The following is an 18,551-nucleotide window of genomic DNA, read 5'->3' on the forward strand; positions in this document are numbered from 1 at the left end:
TGCTGTGCTTTAGATTCCTAGATCTAATGTCTTTGTTTTCATTCCATTCTACACAGGTAAAATCATCTCCATTGACACCAGTTCCCTGAGAGCAGCAGGGCGGACTGGCTGGGAGGATTTAGTGAGAAAATGCATCTATGCTTTCTTCCAGCCTCAGGGCAGGGAGCCATCTTATGCCAAGCAGCTATTTCAGGAAGGTAAGAAGGCTTTTGAACACACCTTCATGTTTGTTGGATGAGGACTTTTCAGAGTTAAAATACAGTTGTTAAAAAATGAAGATGGTGCATAATGCTGCCAAAGGAAATGGCTGAGAAGTGACAGGAAAGATTGTTGGTAGTTCAGAGGAAAGTAGAATTCCTCTGAACTACTAGCTACTGAACTACTAGCTATCTTTACATTCGTATAGCAATCTATTCTACAAGACCACTGGACCCAAGCGTAGGGGTGGTGTGCTAACCTAAAGGCTTTTTTGTCAGGAAGTGACAACTAAAGCAAACAGCAAAGTTATCCAAAGCTTGGCTGCTTCACTGGTCCCAAAGGGGACAGAAATATTCTGAAATCTCTGAAACTTGCATCTTTTTATGTAGAATTAGAGTGCTAGTTTTGAATCTTGGATTAGATCAGGGAAGATGAGTTCTGACTCCCAATCAGCCAGTAAAGCTCCTTTGGGGAAAACCTGCCTAACAATTCTCAAACATTAGCTTGACAGACGAGAAAGGGGCAGGCAGAGTTTCCCAGAAAATTTGAGATAAAATGTCAGTAGGTGATGAGCATTCTTGGCTTTTATATTAGTAATTTTCCTAAGTGCTAATGTAAAGTATAAAGATGTTTATCATTTTACAATACCCTTGAAGCATGGATCAGTAAAATTGTATCTCCTTATAAGATGGGGCTGAAAGAATTATTTCTCTGTTAAAAGGATTAAATTGTTTATGAAAATCCCAGGAGGTTTTTGACATGTTAATTTCCATAGGACTTTCAGGAGGAGATAGTTGATGATTTCTCACTGAAACAGGGCTGTGCAACTTTGAGAGGAGGGGGTTGGTACTACAGTAATCTTGGTGGGATGGGGGTGAGCACAGCTACATAAAATGAGTGAAGATTGTTTAAAGATTCATCCACCCAGAAATTTTGGAGGGAGAAAAATTAAATCCTTTCTTTAACTCTGGAGATTCTTGTGAATAGAGTAGAATACAACACAACACAACACAACACAATAATTTATTGGCCAAATGTGATTGGACACACAAGGAATTTTTCTCCAGTCATAAGCTCTCAGTATACACAAGTGTCCAATCACACTTGGCCAATAAAGAATTCTAGGGCATTTTGTTCAAATTCCTGTTCAACTTGAAAGTTTATTGCTTTAGTTTAGTTTCCTCCATGTATAAAATGGGAGTGAAAGCCAGCAAGCTCAGAGGATATAGCTCAGCAAGCTATAAGGACACACAAAATAGCAAACTGTAGTTAAGCTTTATGTAACAAAAAAGAAAAGCCTACAATTCATAGCAGCGAAATGCACTTTTTCTTCTTCTTTTAGCCCCCTCTGAGGGCTGGTGACGCAGCAAGATCATTGGATGGGCAGGGTTGAACTTTTCAGCCTATTGCTTTCAGATCTTTCAGGGCTTGGCATTTTTTTGCATGCATATAGGTACATCCTACTGTTTCCTTTTATGGTAACCAGTGTTAGGCAGAGCACATAAAAGAAGTGAGTAATAGTATACCAAATAAGTATGAGATAAGGACAGGAAAACAAATATAACTGTATCTTGTTTATACCCAAACTATTTACTGTTCTTCTTATCCCTTAATAAGAAATCTTGTAGATACCACAGGGTGGAAAAGGCGGTGGGTCTTGTGCTATGTAATGTGTAACCTTTCTACCAGTGGTGGGATTCAAATTTTAACCACCTGTTCTGTGGACGTGGCTTGGAGGGCATGGCAGGGGAAGGATACTGTAAAATCTCCAGTCAGAGGTGTTACTTGCCGGTTCTCTGAACTACTCAAAATTTCCACTACCGGTTCTCCAGAACTGGTCAGAACCTGCTGAATACCATCTCGTTTTCTACCCTGGCACGCCATCCTTCATTCAAATATTGCTTTAAAAATGCCCTTGTTCTTTATACCTTTTTTAAAGTATCTCCTAAACTCTTTCAAACCATGGCTATTGTAGTTTTCTCCTTCCCCTCAATTCATTCATTCTTCATGTATTTATTACATTCATGTTTTTACTACTAATTCCTCATTACTTTTCTTTATAAGACCAAACAATCTTAATTTATTTCAGTATTGGTCATTCTCTTTTGTATTCTGACCACGTTCATTGAGCACTCATTCATCTTTGATCCTATTTCGTGTTTTACCACACATACTCTTACATACTTTCAAGTATCATATTCCTACTGAATTCAACATTTATGTTTTTTCTGATACATCTCTTACTTCTGTATTACACACAGTAGGAAGCATGCTCTTATACATAATCATTTTCATTTATCTCTCCAAACATTTGCTCCTCTTATAGACATCTTATGATCCTTTTTATTAGCATTGGCATATCTTAAATTTCTCTGTGTCTCATGCAGTAGTCCCCGCTAATAGCAAGGACAGTACTGGTCAGTCTGGGCACATTTTGGCTTAGTATCCCAAAATGTGACTAAAGACCATCTTTATTCCAGCATGCTCACACTATTCTATGCAAGATAGGATCTCTAAAAGAGAACCCTGTAGGCCAGCACACCATTACTTGCCCCCTGCAATCTAAAAGGTACATGCAATGTTTAAGATGCTTGGTTAGAAAAAATAAGTGTATATTGACTTTATTGAAAGCTAAAACCATGATTCTTTTTTTGAAAACCTAAATGATATTGCAAATGGGAATTTGCTGTTGAATTTTTGAGACATAGTTTTTCTGTGTTCCAGGGGTTGCATCAGAAGGGCATGTGGTATGTACATTGCTTGTGGATTGCCTACCCCTGCTACTTCACAAATATTACTAGCAACACAAGGAGGCAAATCATCCTAATCCTTAAAATACCTTTTGTTTCCTCCCCCTTCCCTTTCTGTTTCTGCTCAGTGATGACACGGGGCACGGCCTTCAGCCCATCTTACCGATTCACACTTAGTGATGGGACTGTGCTAAGTGCTCATACCAAGTGCAAACTTTGCTGCCCTCAAAGTCCCGAAATGCACCCCTTCATCATGGGCATCCATATAATTGAAAGGTAAGTCCTGAAAATTCCCAGGGTTTACTGGGTGCCATTGCCTCTATTTTTCTCTCCACCCCATCTCTCATAGACAGCAAGCTTCTTTGGGAAGGATTCGGTCTCTTCCTGTATAAGTGTATATACAGAATGCGTTTTTAAAAGCATCACACTGATTATGCTAATTTATATGTCTCTTTGCATGTCATAGTTCTCTCATGTATCCCTTAATAAGAAATAATGCATTTACCACAGGGTGGATAAGGTAGTGGAAGCAAAGGTTTCTTGTGCTATGTAATCTGTACACTGAGTTGCCTTCTCTAAATGTTACAAGGATGTTAGAAGTACAAATAAAGGAAAAAAGCCAAGCTTTTTGGGGGGTGGGTGGGTTTCTGCCTTTTCAAGCTGGTTAGAGCCTGGCCCTTGAGAGGATCCATGAACTAGCACCTTCACTGGGCAGGGCAAAGATATCTGAATCAGGATTATCTAATCTCAACAGAGCCATGTCTTCCAAGAGTAGTGGAAAGAAACAGATTCTCTCTCTTCCTTTTCCTTCTCACAGGCTTAAGTAATACTTTCTTTGTTTACTTCTCTTTCCCATTGGAGGTGGGGGAAGGGGGAGATACTTTGGCTACATAGCAAGAGAATGCATTGAGGAATAAGTCATGAAATAGCCTGTTCAAACAAGCTGTTGCTTCTTTTGTAACACCTTCAAACTAGCAGCATGTAAGGCAAACAGAAACAAACTGCAAAGTTGTCCAAAATGAAGAAGAGCTGCCAGCAGAACTTCTAGCATGTTTATTCTACATAGCTTCATTTTTGATCAGCAGTCTTTGGTATATATATGTGTATGTTTTTAGTTTTTATTGATATGAGTGTTTTTGCATGGAAGGCTTGCAAACATCAATAGTGAAAAAATATTGTGTGTCTATTCTGTCCTTTCCTCTACAACATCTATGTGAATGCAAAACCAAGCCAGACAAAGGAAGACGTGGAAAAGCATGAGAAAGATGATTATGTATCTATAAAATTTGATTACAAAGAACAACCTTTGTCTAGAACACACTGAGCCTAAAAAAATAGGTGGTCGCACCTATGGAAGCCACATCTGTGAACCCTTTTCAATTCTCCTCTGTCTGAGTGTATGCACAAGCTTTTTTATAAGTTTTGAGAGTGACTTTGCATCCCTTTATGTAGAAGATAAACTATAAGTATACTGAACATAGGAGTATTTGTGTAAAATCGTCAATAGCTGGTCCTCCTCCTATCTCATCACCCCTAAGTTGAAAAAAAGAAACTCGGTGGCCTGAATGGAGGCGGTGATGCTAGCAGCAGAGGTTTCTGAGCTTTCTGTGGCAAGAGAGAGCTGTGATCTGAGGATATGACCTGTGGCAATGATAGTGGTAGCTGGAGATGGAGTGTTGTGAGAGGAAGAGTGGAACCAATGCTTCTGCCTGCTGCAGAAGATGCTGGTCTAAGACAACTCACCATGGTCAACTCGCTGTGAGACAAAAGTTACACTAATATTGAAGAAATTGTGTAATAGAATCCTTAAATGATGCAAAAAGGGAGGGAAAAATGAAATGTGAATGACAAAAATTAAAATATATTTTTTAATTATTTTAAATAATTGAATTGTTGAATTGTCCTATGGCAAGTTGTCATGCAGTGAGTTGGCCATGATGAGTTGGCTTCAGAGAGTTGGCCATGGGAAGTTGGCTGTGGTAAGTTGTCCCATTCCAGAAGAGATTGTGACAGGTCTCAAAATTGCAGCTGCTGGAGGAAAATTGCAGGAGAAAGAAGGCAAAGACGAACGCAGTGTTGGCTGCCAAGGCAGCAACCACAACAGCATTAGAGACTGCAGGCCAACAGGTTGTGCTGAGAACCACCATTTCACTTGACTTGGCCAAGTGTTAGCAGGACAGTAAATCTTTGTGGGCATCCTATCTCACTGGATGGATTTGGGGGGGAGGGGAATTAACATCTGGTTTGTGTGATCTGGAACAGACTGGCTAGACTGTACTTCTGGTTAAATGTCTGAGAAAGCTGGCTTGAAGAATATCTTACTGCACTCTCTGCTTTCAGTTTTCTCAGAAAAATCACAAGGGAAAGATCAGGCACTGGGCTTCCTGATAATCACGGATAGGAACAGCCAATTGAATTTATGAAATTTCAAGTGATTTATGCTTGCTTGTTGCTTGCTAGTCAGCCATGGAGGTTTTTTTCAGGTTCACTGCCTGCCTTAAGGGAGTTCCTACACCAGCCTTCCCCCACACCTAAATTATTGCATAAGGAGGTCCAAATCATGAAATATTTGCTGCGTTCATTCTTAGTGCTTTACTTTCAAGTTCTGATATGGAAAAGTTATTACCTTGTAGAAGAAACCTTGTAGAAGTACAAACAATTACAAAAATAACACAAACCTTCCGGATCTAGGATTAAGATCTGCCAGGCCATTTTTCTGCCCAGTTCATTTATTAGTTCAATCTTTTTCAACTTGCTACATATTTTCATTTATTTTGTTGAGATGAATTTGCACATTGACACATTTTTAATTGCCTTCACATGCTGCTAATTTGATATACTAATTTCTTTTTATGCAATTATTTGACCTAGCTAGTTTACATCCTTGAAGAATAACTACTCCCAGAGCTATTTGAAAGAGTGTAGGACCCAGATGCATATTATTTAATGGAGAGGGAGCTACAGTTTGTGGGTGGAAGGTTGCAACTCAAAGAATGGCCATTATTTTATGGCTGGCAGTCAAAACTGACATGAACAGTTTTGGCAGGGTGAGAGGACTTGGATGTCTATGAAACCTACCAAGAACAGTTCTGGCTTTGATACCATCCTGAATAGAAGTCCAGACCTGAATGTTTGAAGGCTTTCCTTCACCTTTTGAGGAACAGGACAATGAATGAGTTGGAGGTTTATGTTTGGGCTTTTGATTCCTGAATTGAAGTCCTTTTGGAATATTTCTCATGATAGCCAGACCCATGCATAAAAGAAAATACATATATAATAGTAGCCATTTTTTATTTCATCTCTCAAAAGAAGCCAGCAAAGCTGTACTTTTTCTTCCTATACACACACACACACAGAGAGAGAGAGAGAGAGAGAGCATATATGTATGTATGTATGTATATAAATAAAATCTTTATCAGGTATACAGCATTTTTGCACTCCCTCCTTTGAAACATGCGTGGGGGGTTGTATTTCCTTTCCCCACCAACTGCATTTTTCTTCTTCTGTTGATCCAGAGAACACAGTGCCCTGTCGCCTCAAGAGAACACTAATTCTACAATGCCTCATCCCCGTGTCAGTCCCTCACTGAACCCCAGCATTTCTCCAGGACAGGGTGTATCCCTGCCAACGCCTCTCCCTCCCTCCAATGGTAGCATGTTAACAGTCAACGCAAACCACCCATCAGGATCCAGCCTGCACGGCAACAGCAATGCTGCTACCACCCAAACCAGTTACGGATGTTCACCTGGAAGCCAGATGGGAGCTAATGTTGCCTTAAGCCAGGGACAAGTTGGTCCTCCGAACAGTACCCATGCTATAAACATTAGTAGCTCTCCAATGAACAGTCCTGGGGTTACCCCACCACAGTTTATGTCTCCAAGACATCGAGTAACCCCTGGACTTGTGCATCGGCCCAGAATGCCGAGCAACCCATTCTCTCCTACTATGCCCCATACACACTCCCCAGTGGGCATGGTGGGCAGTTGCAGTGGCAGCAGTGCTGTCAGCAACAGGCCATATCCGGGCACCCCATTAAACTCCATGCAGGGATTGACTGATGGGCCTAGCCCTCCAGTGGGCTACTCCACACCCCCTCCTGTCCTGCGTCAGTTGAGCAATCAGAACTCCCCCAGCAGAATGAGCATGCCATCCGTGAAAACAGAGCCAAAAGACAGCAAGGAGATGGCATCCATTCTTTGCAGCATGACCCACTCTGACAACAGCTCCAATGACAGCAAGCCCTTGGATTCTAGCTTGCTGCACGGCAGTGACAGACTCTCAGAGGGTGACAGCAAGTGTTTGCAGGCTACCAGCCACAAACTAGTCCAGCTCTTGGCTTCCACGGCCCAAGAGCAGTTACGGCACGTGGATGCAGATACCAGTTGCAAAGAGCCCTTGTCTTGTACGGGTGCCTCAGGGACCCCAGCTTCTGGGAGCCCTGTGGGCAGTGCATGCCCTTCCTCCCACAGTTCCCTCACAGAGAGACATAAGATCTTACATCGGCTCCTCCAGGAGGGCAGTCCTTCTGATATTGCCACCCTGTCCATGGAGCATGATAAGAAAGATGGAATGCCTGGTGGTACAGCTACTGCTGTTACACCACAGAGCCAGGCTCCAGGAACCCCTGACATCAGGCTGGAGGCAGATGCTATGAAGAAGAAGGATTCAAAGGACCATCAGCTCCTTCGCTATCTGCTTGACCAGGATGATAAAGAACTAGCATCTAACCCTTCCTTGAGCCTGGAGGATGTGAAGGTGAAAGAAAACACAGAGCAATTGGACCCTTGTAATGCACCTGTGGCTCCACCACCCAAGCCCTCCCCTCAAGAGGAGGTGAAGCTACAGCCACAGGGACAGGTGAGTTTTTAGTTCAAACTACGTTTATGTTAACAATGCATTTTCCATCTTTAATGATATTTATTTTCTTCTGCTGCTGCTAATTTATGATTCTCCTTGGCTAAAATACAAGAATTTACTGAACTCTAAGGAAAAAGTTGATATATTCCATAGTAGCCAGTTTGGCAAGGAATCACAGATTATGTCAGACCTAAACAATATCTATAAAATGAGGAAGAATATAGTACTGTATATGTACTTCAGAACTCTGGTAGAACACACAAAAATATAGAGTCTGTAGCACCCATATTGTGAACATAAGTTCTCTCCATATTTAGTCTGGAAAATGAAACCATGTTCTCACTTTCCTAGTTCCAACATAGTTTAGGAAGCATCTGTTTTTCAAAACTAGAGTTTAAATGGCTAGAATAAACAATAGTAATAGCAATAGTTCTTAGACTTATATATTGCTTTACAGTGCTTTACAGCCCTCTGTAAGCAGTTTACAGACTCAACATATTGCCTCCAACAATCTGGGTCCTCATTTTACCAACCTTGGAAGAATGGAAGGCTGAGTCAAACTTTAGCCGGTCAGGATTGAACCCTTGACAGTCAACAGAATTAGCTTGCAATACTGCATTCTAACCACTGCACCACCAAGGCTCCTAACCAATTCTTTCTCTTAAATAAATCTCCATATTTTTATTCTTCCCTTAAGGCTTCTCCCATCATAATACAGTATTTTAGTTTATTTGTTTCTTAATTAGTCATTTTAGGTTCTAGTAGGCCTGGATAATTTGTAGAAACTGCAAATATGAGAATACAGAAGGACTGACTGATCTTCTTATTCCTAAAAGATTTACCTGCTATTGAAATGAAGTAGTTGTTGAGTAGGAACAATATATTCTTCAGTAGGAAGCTGAAAATTTGTATGGGAAAGCCTCTTAGCTTATGCAGGTGGAAAGAAAGAAATTGAGGAATACCAGAGAAAACTGTGTGGTCAACCTTTCTGTTCCTGAAAGAAAAGTGCAGTAATCAGTCTCTCCCATCAAAATCTGTTCTGGGTATTTTTTAATAGCTTAATTTAACTCACATAATATGATTTCTATCTCTGAGCATGCTTGCCAGTCAGTATCAAATGTTCTTCTTTTTGGTTTATGGGTTGGCAGCACACCTGTTTCAATCATATTTACTGATACAATCCCAGGATTTTGTTCAGTTGAGTGAAATTCATGTACTCTGCCTATCCATACAAGACAAGATGCGGGATGGACTGGGGGCATCCATATCAGCACAAGCGCATATCCTTTTATTACACTTCAGTTAGTATGCGTAAGAGGTGCCAAGAATTATTGCAGCTCAAAATGTGAAGGTTTGAGTTTGTGAAGTGTAGAACATAATCAGCATATTGGTAACAAGACAGAACCTTGGCCATCAGTGTGTAAGTTTGTAAAGGGGAAATAAATTAATAGAAAAATGTTTTTCTAAATGGCTACAAGTCATGGTAGCTTGACTTATTGACTTATTATTTACCTGCTGTATCAGAGACAGGTGTGTTTCAAAATGCCAGTGTTGGGGACTGTGAGCAGTTGGGAGTTCTTCTCATGCCCACCCTTGGGTCTTTAGCTCGTGTTGTGTTTCAGATGAAAAGACCAGAATTGTGTACTGCACACAAATTATAATTTGCCAATAATCAGTAATCTTGATGCTGCCTTGGGCCTGCCTAAAATGACTGTCGTACCTTTGATTGACGTGGATGGCTTATGTCAAATAAACTCTCAGTTTCAAGATCAAAATTAAAACAATACATGTTGTGGTTCAATGGAGACAGTGGCTTTAACTCAATACACTACAGACAGAAATGGCTTCTAGATGAAACTTGTGAACGGTAATCATGTATTTTAGATGTAGTTTCTGTAATGAGTTGAATAAGCAAACAGGATATTCTTTATGTAGTTTCCCTATTGTGCCTGAATACATACATAGAGAAAGATTGAATTTTAATGTTTAGAAAGATATGAATCTTTGCAAAGAATGGAAAGGGGAGTATCTTGAATTTAAGTGAATGAGACAAAGCTCCCCTATTTCAAGGTCCCTCTTTAGTTGTGTGCAGACCCCAAAAGAAAGCTTCCACTGCAATCTTAGATGGACAGGATGAGTAACTACAGATTTTTACATTGCCAGTATATTTTGGGGCAACACTCAAGCTCCCTGGTAACTGAGAGTTACCCAAGGTTCAGAGATTTTTGGCACATGGTTCTCAGCTGCTTGGAGCATGTAAAATTGCTTCATTTGGCTCTGTTTCACATGAGGACATGGTGTCCAGATTTTTATAATGTTTCATAAATATGAATAGTTATTGAAGATTGCAGTTCCTGTAATAGGATAGGATAGTATTCCTAATTTCTCTCAGATAAGCCCCATCTAAAAATCAAGTAAACCACTTGCTTTAGTTTTAATTTGTAAGCTGACTTTTTTATCCGTAATGGAAGAGTGGATGGTGAAAATGATGGATATTGCTGAGATGGCCAAACTGACAGCTTTAATTAGAGATTAGACATTGTTTAAGTTTAATGCTGATTGAAATCCCACATTGACTTTTTTGCATGAAACAGAAAAAAAAAGAACTTATGATATATAATTTTGATAATTAGAAAATTATGGCCAAATGTAAGCAGTACTATAAAGCCAGAGTAAGAAGTTTGCTTATAACTGCTTTAAAAGAAAATTGGAAGTCATTTCTTTACATTTATTTATTTCTGCACTTTTGACTTTATTCTTATTTCCTTCTTTTTTCTTCTCTCTTCTTCTAAATAGTAGTTTTTGTCTTTCATTTTACAAATGTAATAAAGTTATGTAACTATTATAAGCTGACTTAATTAAGCATATTACATTTTAGAATTAGAATTAGAAGAACATTATTGTCATTGTACAAGTACAACGAAACTGTGGATGCACCCCAGCAACTGTTCACAATACAATAAAACCAAAGCACTTAAAAATGAAGATAAGAAAAATAGAGTACCCACGTCTCCATTTGCAATTTGAGAGTACAATATCTATGAATATACTCAAAATATACATCCAACACTGACTGTAACGCTTTGCCGAGTATAATACTCAGATTGTTTTTCATTTTCAGATTGGGTGCTAATAATTAAATAATTTGAACCTGAAATTCTTAATTTACAGCTGCTAATGACCAAAAGAATAACTAATGTGTATTTGTAGCTGATATGGGTCCATGGATATCAATATTGAATAAACTTATAGGACATGATTTCTTTAATCACAAAAGTTTTATCTGAGTTTTAAGGGACCAGCAGGCTCTAAGCTAATGATCAAAGTAGTTTAAATTTCTCTCTAGGCTGGAGATAATGAAAAGGTCTTGGGTAGAAGGGTACAACTAGGAAAGTGCCAAAGTGTGGAAGAATAAAATGGAATAAAATAAAGTATAAATAAAATAATAAATAACCCATGTTATTCCCAAGCCTGCAGGCAGCCGTCAACTCCAGGAACTCTACCTGGAATTTTCAGGGTATCAATATGAGGTCTTCTTATTGTAAAGGGTCATGCCTACAAAACCCTGTCTTTAGGTCTGAGAATCACATCAATTCTCATATCCAAACTGCCTCTCCTGAATAGCTTTTTTCTTTAAAAACTAAAATTATTAGGGTTTAATTACATTCTTTGTGAATTTGTTTATCAGAACTATCACTAAACACACATTTTATTTATAAGGCATACATGTCAAAATAAGTTGAGGTATTATGAAACAGTTAAACACTATCACAGCAAAACTAAGCAGAATAGTGTAGCACTCAATATTCCTGGACAAGTAACTACATCTTTATGTGATTTTTGAAAGTCTAGCAACATCAGCATATAGTGTTGGGTTTCGGTGGGAATGGAGTTTAGAGACAGATGAAGGCTTCTCTAATGGCTCCAGTGGTGGGATTCAAACATTTTTTATTACTGGTTCTGTGGGCGTGGCTTGGTGGGAGTGGCAGGGCAAGGATACTGTAAAATATCCAGTTAGAGGTGGTATTTGCCAGTTCTCTGAACTACTCAAAATTTCCGCAACCAATTGTCTAGAATAGGTCAGTACCTGCTGAATACCACCTCTGACTGGCTCAAATTGACTTGGCCCCGATCCTGCTAAAGAAATATGCACCAATTTTAATTTGAAACCCACCCCTCCACTTTGTTACCTCTGAAGAAATGGTTCTATCTGCAGGCTTGGGGACCTCAGACTGACATGGAGCCAATCAAATGGTTGTTATGATTGCATTTGTTGCTGCTACCTGGGATGGGGACAGATTGTATGTGTTTAATATTTTGGGTTGTTTAATGTTGTAATCCTCCCAGAGTCACCATGTGTGAATTTGGTGGCCATATGCATTTGTTTAATCAATAAATACATTTCAAAATATATATGCATGCATTTCTGAGCAGAGTGGCACATAGCTATGTTTATTCAACTGGCTCCTAATTCTTAAAAGTTTCTGTGAGATAGGTGAAGCTGTCAGCTTTTCAGGCATCTTCCGATCAACTTTTTCAAAGCCCATAAGGTACCTTTATTTCATATTGCCAGTAATTTTATCCTTGAGGTATTTCTGAATGCTCCCTCCCCCTAGATCAAGGTCCAGATTGCAAATCAAGAGCCACCCAATAAAACAACATTTTGAGCTATTTTAAGCACAGTCCCCTGGCCCACCACCACAAAATACCCCAGAGGATTTTTTTAAAAAATTAAAAGATGTGGATGTGTGTATTTGTGTGTATATTTCTCTGCTTTGATACTTTCCCATCTTAATATAGCAGAGGAAGATGGGAACAGGCAAGGCTGACCCTAATGTAGATGGTGCTTAGTTTAAACAATAGCATTTTCTCTTTTCCTGTGCTAATAATGAAATACATCTTTCTATCATATTTATCACTTTTTTGCCTGGGTTCTCTCAGTTCTTCAGTGATGTAGTTGCAAATAAGATTCCACTTTGGTTAAGTGTCTGCTAGAAGTGAGGTATAGCAATGTGAAACAAAAAACCATTGCAGCACCAAACCCAAGCAAAAGGACTAGCATTTTTTTTAAAAAAAATCCACTTCTAATTGTGATTGTCTCTCAAAGGCTAGTAGCTGACTTATCATCTTGCTTTCTCTCTTCAGTTTGCATCTGATCTTGAGCAGATGCTGCCTCCGCTGGAAAAGTCAGCCCAGCTGACACCAGGCTTGTGTGGGTCAGAGACAACTGAAAGTGGTGGCATTACTATCAAGTCAGAGATCCTGAGCCCCTCCCTTCAGCCCAGTACTGCTGCAAGAACTCCTACTGGGATGAGCTGTATGTACCTCCAAGACTTTTAAATAATTCTTAATAGTGTTTCCTGTGGTTGATAAACTGTAATCCAGCATTGCATGTGCTTAAGATGTTTAGGTGTTGATTAAAAGTCAAGCTTCCTTCTAAATCCAGTAATCATCTCTATTCCTTTATTAAAATCAAATTTGTTTTGATAATGTTTAAGCTGAACCATGTGTTTTTCCATGGGATTTCGGAATTGCATTTTCAAGACAATAAGGTTGATTCTTGAGGTATGGTGTTTTGGGGAAGTATCAGGTATTGACTAAAACTCATATTAAGATGCTGAAACAGCAGTAGTTCATTTAAAGTTGTATTTATAATAATGGAGAAGCAAACATTTACTTGGTCACATATATAATGTGGATAGTTTGATTAGAAAGATCAATGCACCTATGTAATCTTTGTTGTTCTTTTATGGGAACTGTTTTGCTGGAAGCGACATATTCCATCAATCAGTAATTCTTCTTCATTCTCAACCCTGTTATAGAATTATCAGGAGAAAATGAATTGCTTGTTATGAATTGCTTGTATTCCACAGAAAAATCAGTTCATGCAACCAAACTGAGATGATATTTTAATTCAGGTCAGTGTGTACTAAGTTGGCACAAGTCAAAGTGCTTATAGTTTTGCCAGCTGCTAAGTAGTCCATTAACTTCTCAGTGCCATGACACTGCTTAGCCCATATTTGACATTTTTAAGCTACCTCCTAAATTTTCAGCCAAAATTCTCTCAAAACTTTCTAAATAGTTTCTCTTCTTCAAGACCCCAGATGTGGAATATTAAATGTAAGTTCAATCTTTTAAGTCCTAAGGTTCAGAAATAAATATTTCCATTATGCATAATTGGTTTACAGAATTTCCAGTATGGGTTTCCTTTGTTTTATATGTACAGATTTTTGTATGGTTCTTATTTCTGTCAGACTCAAGGTAATTAGCAGCCAAATCAGAAATATATAAATACTCAGAAAACTGCCAATTAATAAGATTTAAAAACCTTAACTAAATAATGGTGACCCTCATATCATTAACATCCAATTGCTCTGGGGAGAAGTAGATGATTAAATTAATGATCAGTTTTCAGAACTCTGACAATTTATTTGCGTTGTTAGGTCATCATGGCAGTTTGGAACTTCAGTGTTCAGAGACAGCTTATTAATATCATTAGCAGTGCAAGTAGTATTCCCGTATCTTCTTCATCACTGAGATCTACAAGGTTCCTTTTTTATTTTTTAGACAGCTAGCATAACAATCTATGGGTCTGCCCAGGACGCTTCATTCTAGTGTTGAATTTAGCCTATGTTGGCTTTAGGATAAAAACCGGTGGCCTTCCAGTTATAAGGCAGATAAATTATTTAAAACCCATTTAATATAGCAGTAAAAGGAATTGGACTTGAAGCTGGGAGACTGTATTATAATCCTGTTGTAGGCATGGAAGCCAGCTGAGTGACTTTAGACCAATTATTCCATCTCAACCATAGGAAGAAGGCAGTGGTAAACCACTTCTGAAAGTGTTGCCAAGAAAACTGCATTGACTTATCCATGTAGTCACCATAACTCATATCTGACCCAAAGGACTCAAATAAAATAAAATGACTTAATAAGTTTATGAAGCTCTTGGGAATGTGGTACATTACTAGGCTGTTTTGCTAGTTGGCCAGCTAGCTTTTAATAATTATCTGTGCTCTTTAAAACGAGGCACGAGAACAGCAAAAAAATAAATTTGGTAATGCTAAATTGCTTGATGACCTAGAAGTGATCCTTACTTTGCCATTAGCAACCAGGGAAATGTTGAAAGCCTGTATTGAGCAAAATCTTGGCTGGGTGATTTCTTTGTGTCCAATTTTATAGTGCCTTATAACTAAACCAGGAAAATATATAAAAAGCCTGTCACAAGAAGTAATTGTTTGCTGGATTTCATACTTATTGAGATACACTTATCGAAATAAGCACTGGGCTTATTGCTAGCTGTAGAAAGAAAAGGCAGGATGCTGCATTATGAGAAATAAGTTTTATGAACCATAGTGCTCAGGCACAAGGCATGTGTATGTCAAAGAGCAGTTTTTGCTTTTCCCTAAATGCAGAAACTACAAGGTGGTTTGAAAAAAGCTGTTCACCTCTTGATTGTCTTAACTAATCGTTTCTGCTGTCATTTCTTTGAGTTTCATGATGCAAATATAATAATATGCTGCTCACTCAAGCCTGTTAACCTGTGCACTGAAGGCTTTACTCCATGTGAAGCTTTAGAAAACCCAACTTTTAAAAACTAATAAAAAAATCTACAATGGTTTTTATAATGGGATTCATTCCTTTTGAGAGATAAGGTTTTTTTTTTTTTGAAAGATAATTAAGACCAAGGGTGTCAAACTCGCGTCATCACAACAGCAACACGTGACTTGTGGCTTTTTTCCCCTTCGCTAAACTGGACCTGGGCATGGCCAGCACGTGACGCATCCGGCCCACACACCGCGAGTTTGACAGCCCTGATTAAGACGATATCAGTCCCAGATAATTAATATTATAAGGTAGAATGCAATAAGTATTGTTGTTATTAACTTTATTCTTGTTATTTGTAGGAAGCATGCAAACCTTTAGGTTAACAGTTATTTTTTACCTGACAGAATTACCCTATATCATTTATAAGTTTGCAAATGCTTTGTAAATAGAGAATTATCTGTTTAGTTTTTTGAATCCCAAGAACATAATTGCAAACATAGTTGTAGGATTGAAGGTTGAAACATTTTTCTGCAGTTAGAGCTAGATAAGAGAATCGCTGAATTCAATTAAACCTCTGATAATTTTGCAACTTTTTAAAAATTAAATTTGGATTTACATATTTTATACACTTTTTATAGAATGCAGTTGAAAGCTTTCTTAGCAACTGAGGGTAGATAACTTTTACTATTCAGGTTTTAACATGAACATTATCCAGTACTAATTTTTCACAATCTTTTTTCTGAAACAGCTAAGCAATATTTGAGAATGTAAAAAAGAATAGAAGCTGAGGGAAGAAATTCACATTTTTGCTGCTAGAATTTTCCTTCCAAGTAGGTTCAGCTTGTGGTTTAAATCTATACCTGGGTTATAATGTTTGTCACATCGAAAACTGAAAATATGGGGCTTGATTCCTTTGATTAAAGCAAAGGAATTTTTATTAATTGTTGAGTGGGAAAGAGAGCCCTCTGATGGTTTGTATAGGAATTCCAGACAGTAAGTACAGTACCAGAAGAGAGGTACAGATACAGATAATCAGAGTTGGAAGGGATCTTGTAGGTCATCTAGTCCAACCCCCCACCCAAGCGGGAGACCCTACACCATTTCTGACAAATGGCAGTCCAATCTCTTCTTGAAAGTCTCAACTGATGGCGCTCCCACAACTTCCTGTTCGATTGGTTGATCGTTCTCACTGTCAGAAAGTTTCTCCTTGTTTCCAGGTTAAATCTCTCCTTGTTCAGTTTCCATCCATTATTCCTTGTCTGGCCTATAGGAGCTTTAGAAAATAGCTTGACCCCTTCCTCCCTGTGGCAGCCCCTCAAATATTGGAAGACTGCTATCATGTCTTCCCTGGTCATTTTCAGAAACTACGTGATTTTGCACTGTGGGTTTTAAAGCTTTTTTAATTAACATTTTTCTTTATGTGAAAAAAGATTTAGGAAAGGTCAAGAGAAGGACAACATTTGAGTCACATCATGTGTGGCTCTAATGCCAATTTATACAACCTTGACCTTCTCTATCTAATATCACTGCTGGTAGCATCTTTGGTTGACTGACCAGGGAAGTTCTGTGCTGCTCTCTGAACTGAACTTTTCTGTTCCAGCTGTTAATGGTGGGCAGGGAATGCAAACCGGACGGTCCCCATTTGAATTCTGTGATCCAATGGAGCCAGTACAGCTACGGACAGCACCTTTCCCTGCCACAAATGGCAGCAGCCCTCATCATGGCTTGCCATCGGAACAAGGCAGGGGGGCAGTACCTGGCCCGAGTCCCTTTCAAGCAGATACTGGTATGTGCTTCTACTATGATGAATGTAAACCTCTATTTCTAAGGTCTATCCATATAAAAAGGAATTCCTTTTCCCAATAGCTCTTTCAGGGAGTTCGACCTATAAAATAATGACTTAGACTGTCGTACAGTAAAACATGTGACCACGTGAGGCTTTTAACCTCTACATTATGTTGTTATTATTATTATTATTATTATTATTATTATTATTATTATTATTATTATTATTATTATTATTATTATTATTTAATATTTGCTAAGCATGTATCCTAACTTTCCTCCAGGAGAAAAAGAGCATCCGTAGCACTTTTTCCTTCCCTGGTGTAATTTGAACTGAGAGATCGTTATTTGCCCAAAATTGCTCAACTTTCATGGCTGAGAATAGATTTGAACCAAGACTTCCCCTTTGTTCAGTACCTTAAACATTAGACCAGGGGTGTCAAACTTGATTTCATTCAGGGCCATATCAGAGTTGTGTTTTACCTCGGGGGCAGGGTGTGTATGGCCAGAGTGGGTATAGCCTGCTTGATGTCACTCGTGTTGGGGCCACCTGTGGCAGCCCAAGTACTCTGTCATCGAAAACGGCCTCCTGAGCTCTGTTTCCTGCTGCGATGGCCTCCTGCAACTCTCTGCCAGCGAAAATGGAGCTCGGGAGCTCCCTTTTCACTGGCAGAGGTTGCAGGAGGCCATTTCAGCCAGAAACAGAGCTCAGGAGGCCGTTTTTGCTGTCATGGGCACTGCGTGCTGGTCCCTCACTGTTTCCAGGGTGGCTCCAAGGGCCAGATCTAAGCACCCCACAGGCTGAATCTGGCCCGCAGGCCTTGAGTTTGACACCCCTGCATTAGACCATATTTGTCCCTTGTGTCCAAATGTAGAGCCTGGTGGTGCTTTCTTGGGCTGATTATCTGAATGGCTAGGAGAAGGAATTTGTTTTGCATATTGAAGTTCAAATGTAATTATCACATGCTTAGCCGACTCAGAACCATTAGTTCTGCTCAGTAGTTCTTTCACCCAAAGTAAAAACACAAGAATGAAGAATAGCTATCTTAATAGTAGAAAAAATGTCTTCACTACAGAATCTAAAAATGTCTTATCCTATCATCGTCCAACTTCAACACCAAAAGATCTATATTGCAGCACTATAGAGTATTTAGAAGGAAATTTTGAACATTCATCTTAAAGCTCCTCTTTTTGCTTATTGTATGTGAGATACTGTCATACTCTAGAGTCTGTCACACATTCCAGTTTCCCATTTTCAATTTAGGCAATTAAGGTCCTTCTATTGAGCTCCTGTAGGTTAAATACAATATTCATGGATCTGCCTCATGAGGAAAGTTTATTAAGCATTTCAAGATGTACAGAAACATACAATTTCTGGCAAATCCCCTAAGGAATCCAAGATACTCACAAAAA

General features: G+C 38.9%; 1 protein-coding gene across 1 annotated transcript in view; it reads left to right on the forward strand.

Moving 5' to 3' along the window:
* NCOA1 (nuclear receptor coactivator 1) overlaps positions 1 to 18,551 on the forward strand; it is a 282,196-nt gene that overhangs the window by 238,989 nt on the left and 24,656 nt on the right. The window contains 5 exon segments of the mRNA XM_026715989.2: positions 57 to 197; positions 3,077 to 3,224; positions 6,464 to 7,805; positions 12,951 to 13,122; positions 16,954 to 17,139. Coding sequence (XP_026571774.1) covers positions 57 to 197; positions 3,077 to 3,224; positions 6,464 to 7,805; positions 12,951 to 13,122; positions 16,954 to 17,139 — 1,989 coding nt within the window.

The sequence above is a fragment of the Pseudonaja textilis genome, chromosome 1, assembly GCF_049901715.1.
Source record: "Pseudonaja textilis isolate UNSWEBS1 chromosome 1, rPseTex1.2, whole genome shotgun sequence".
In the NCBI taxonomy this organism is placed as follows: domain Eukaryota; kingdom Metazoa; phylum Chordata; class Lepidosauria; order Squamata; family Elapidae; genus Pseudonaja; species Pseudonaja textilis.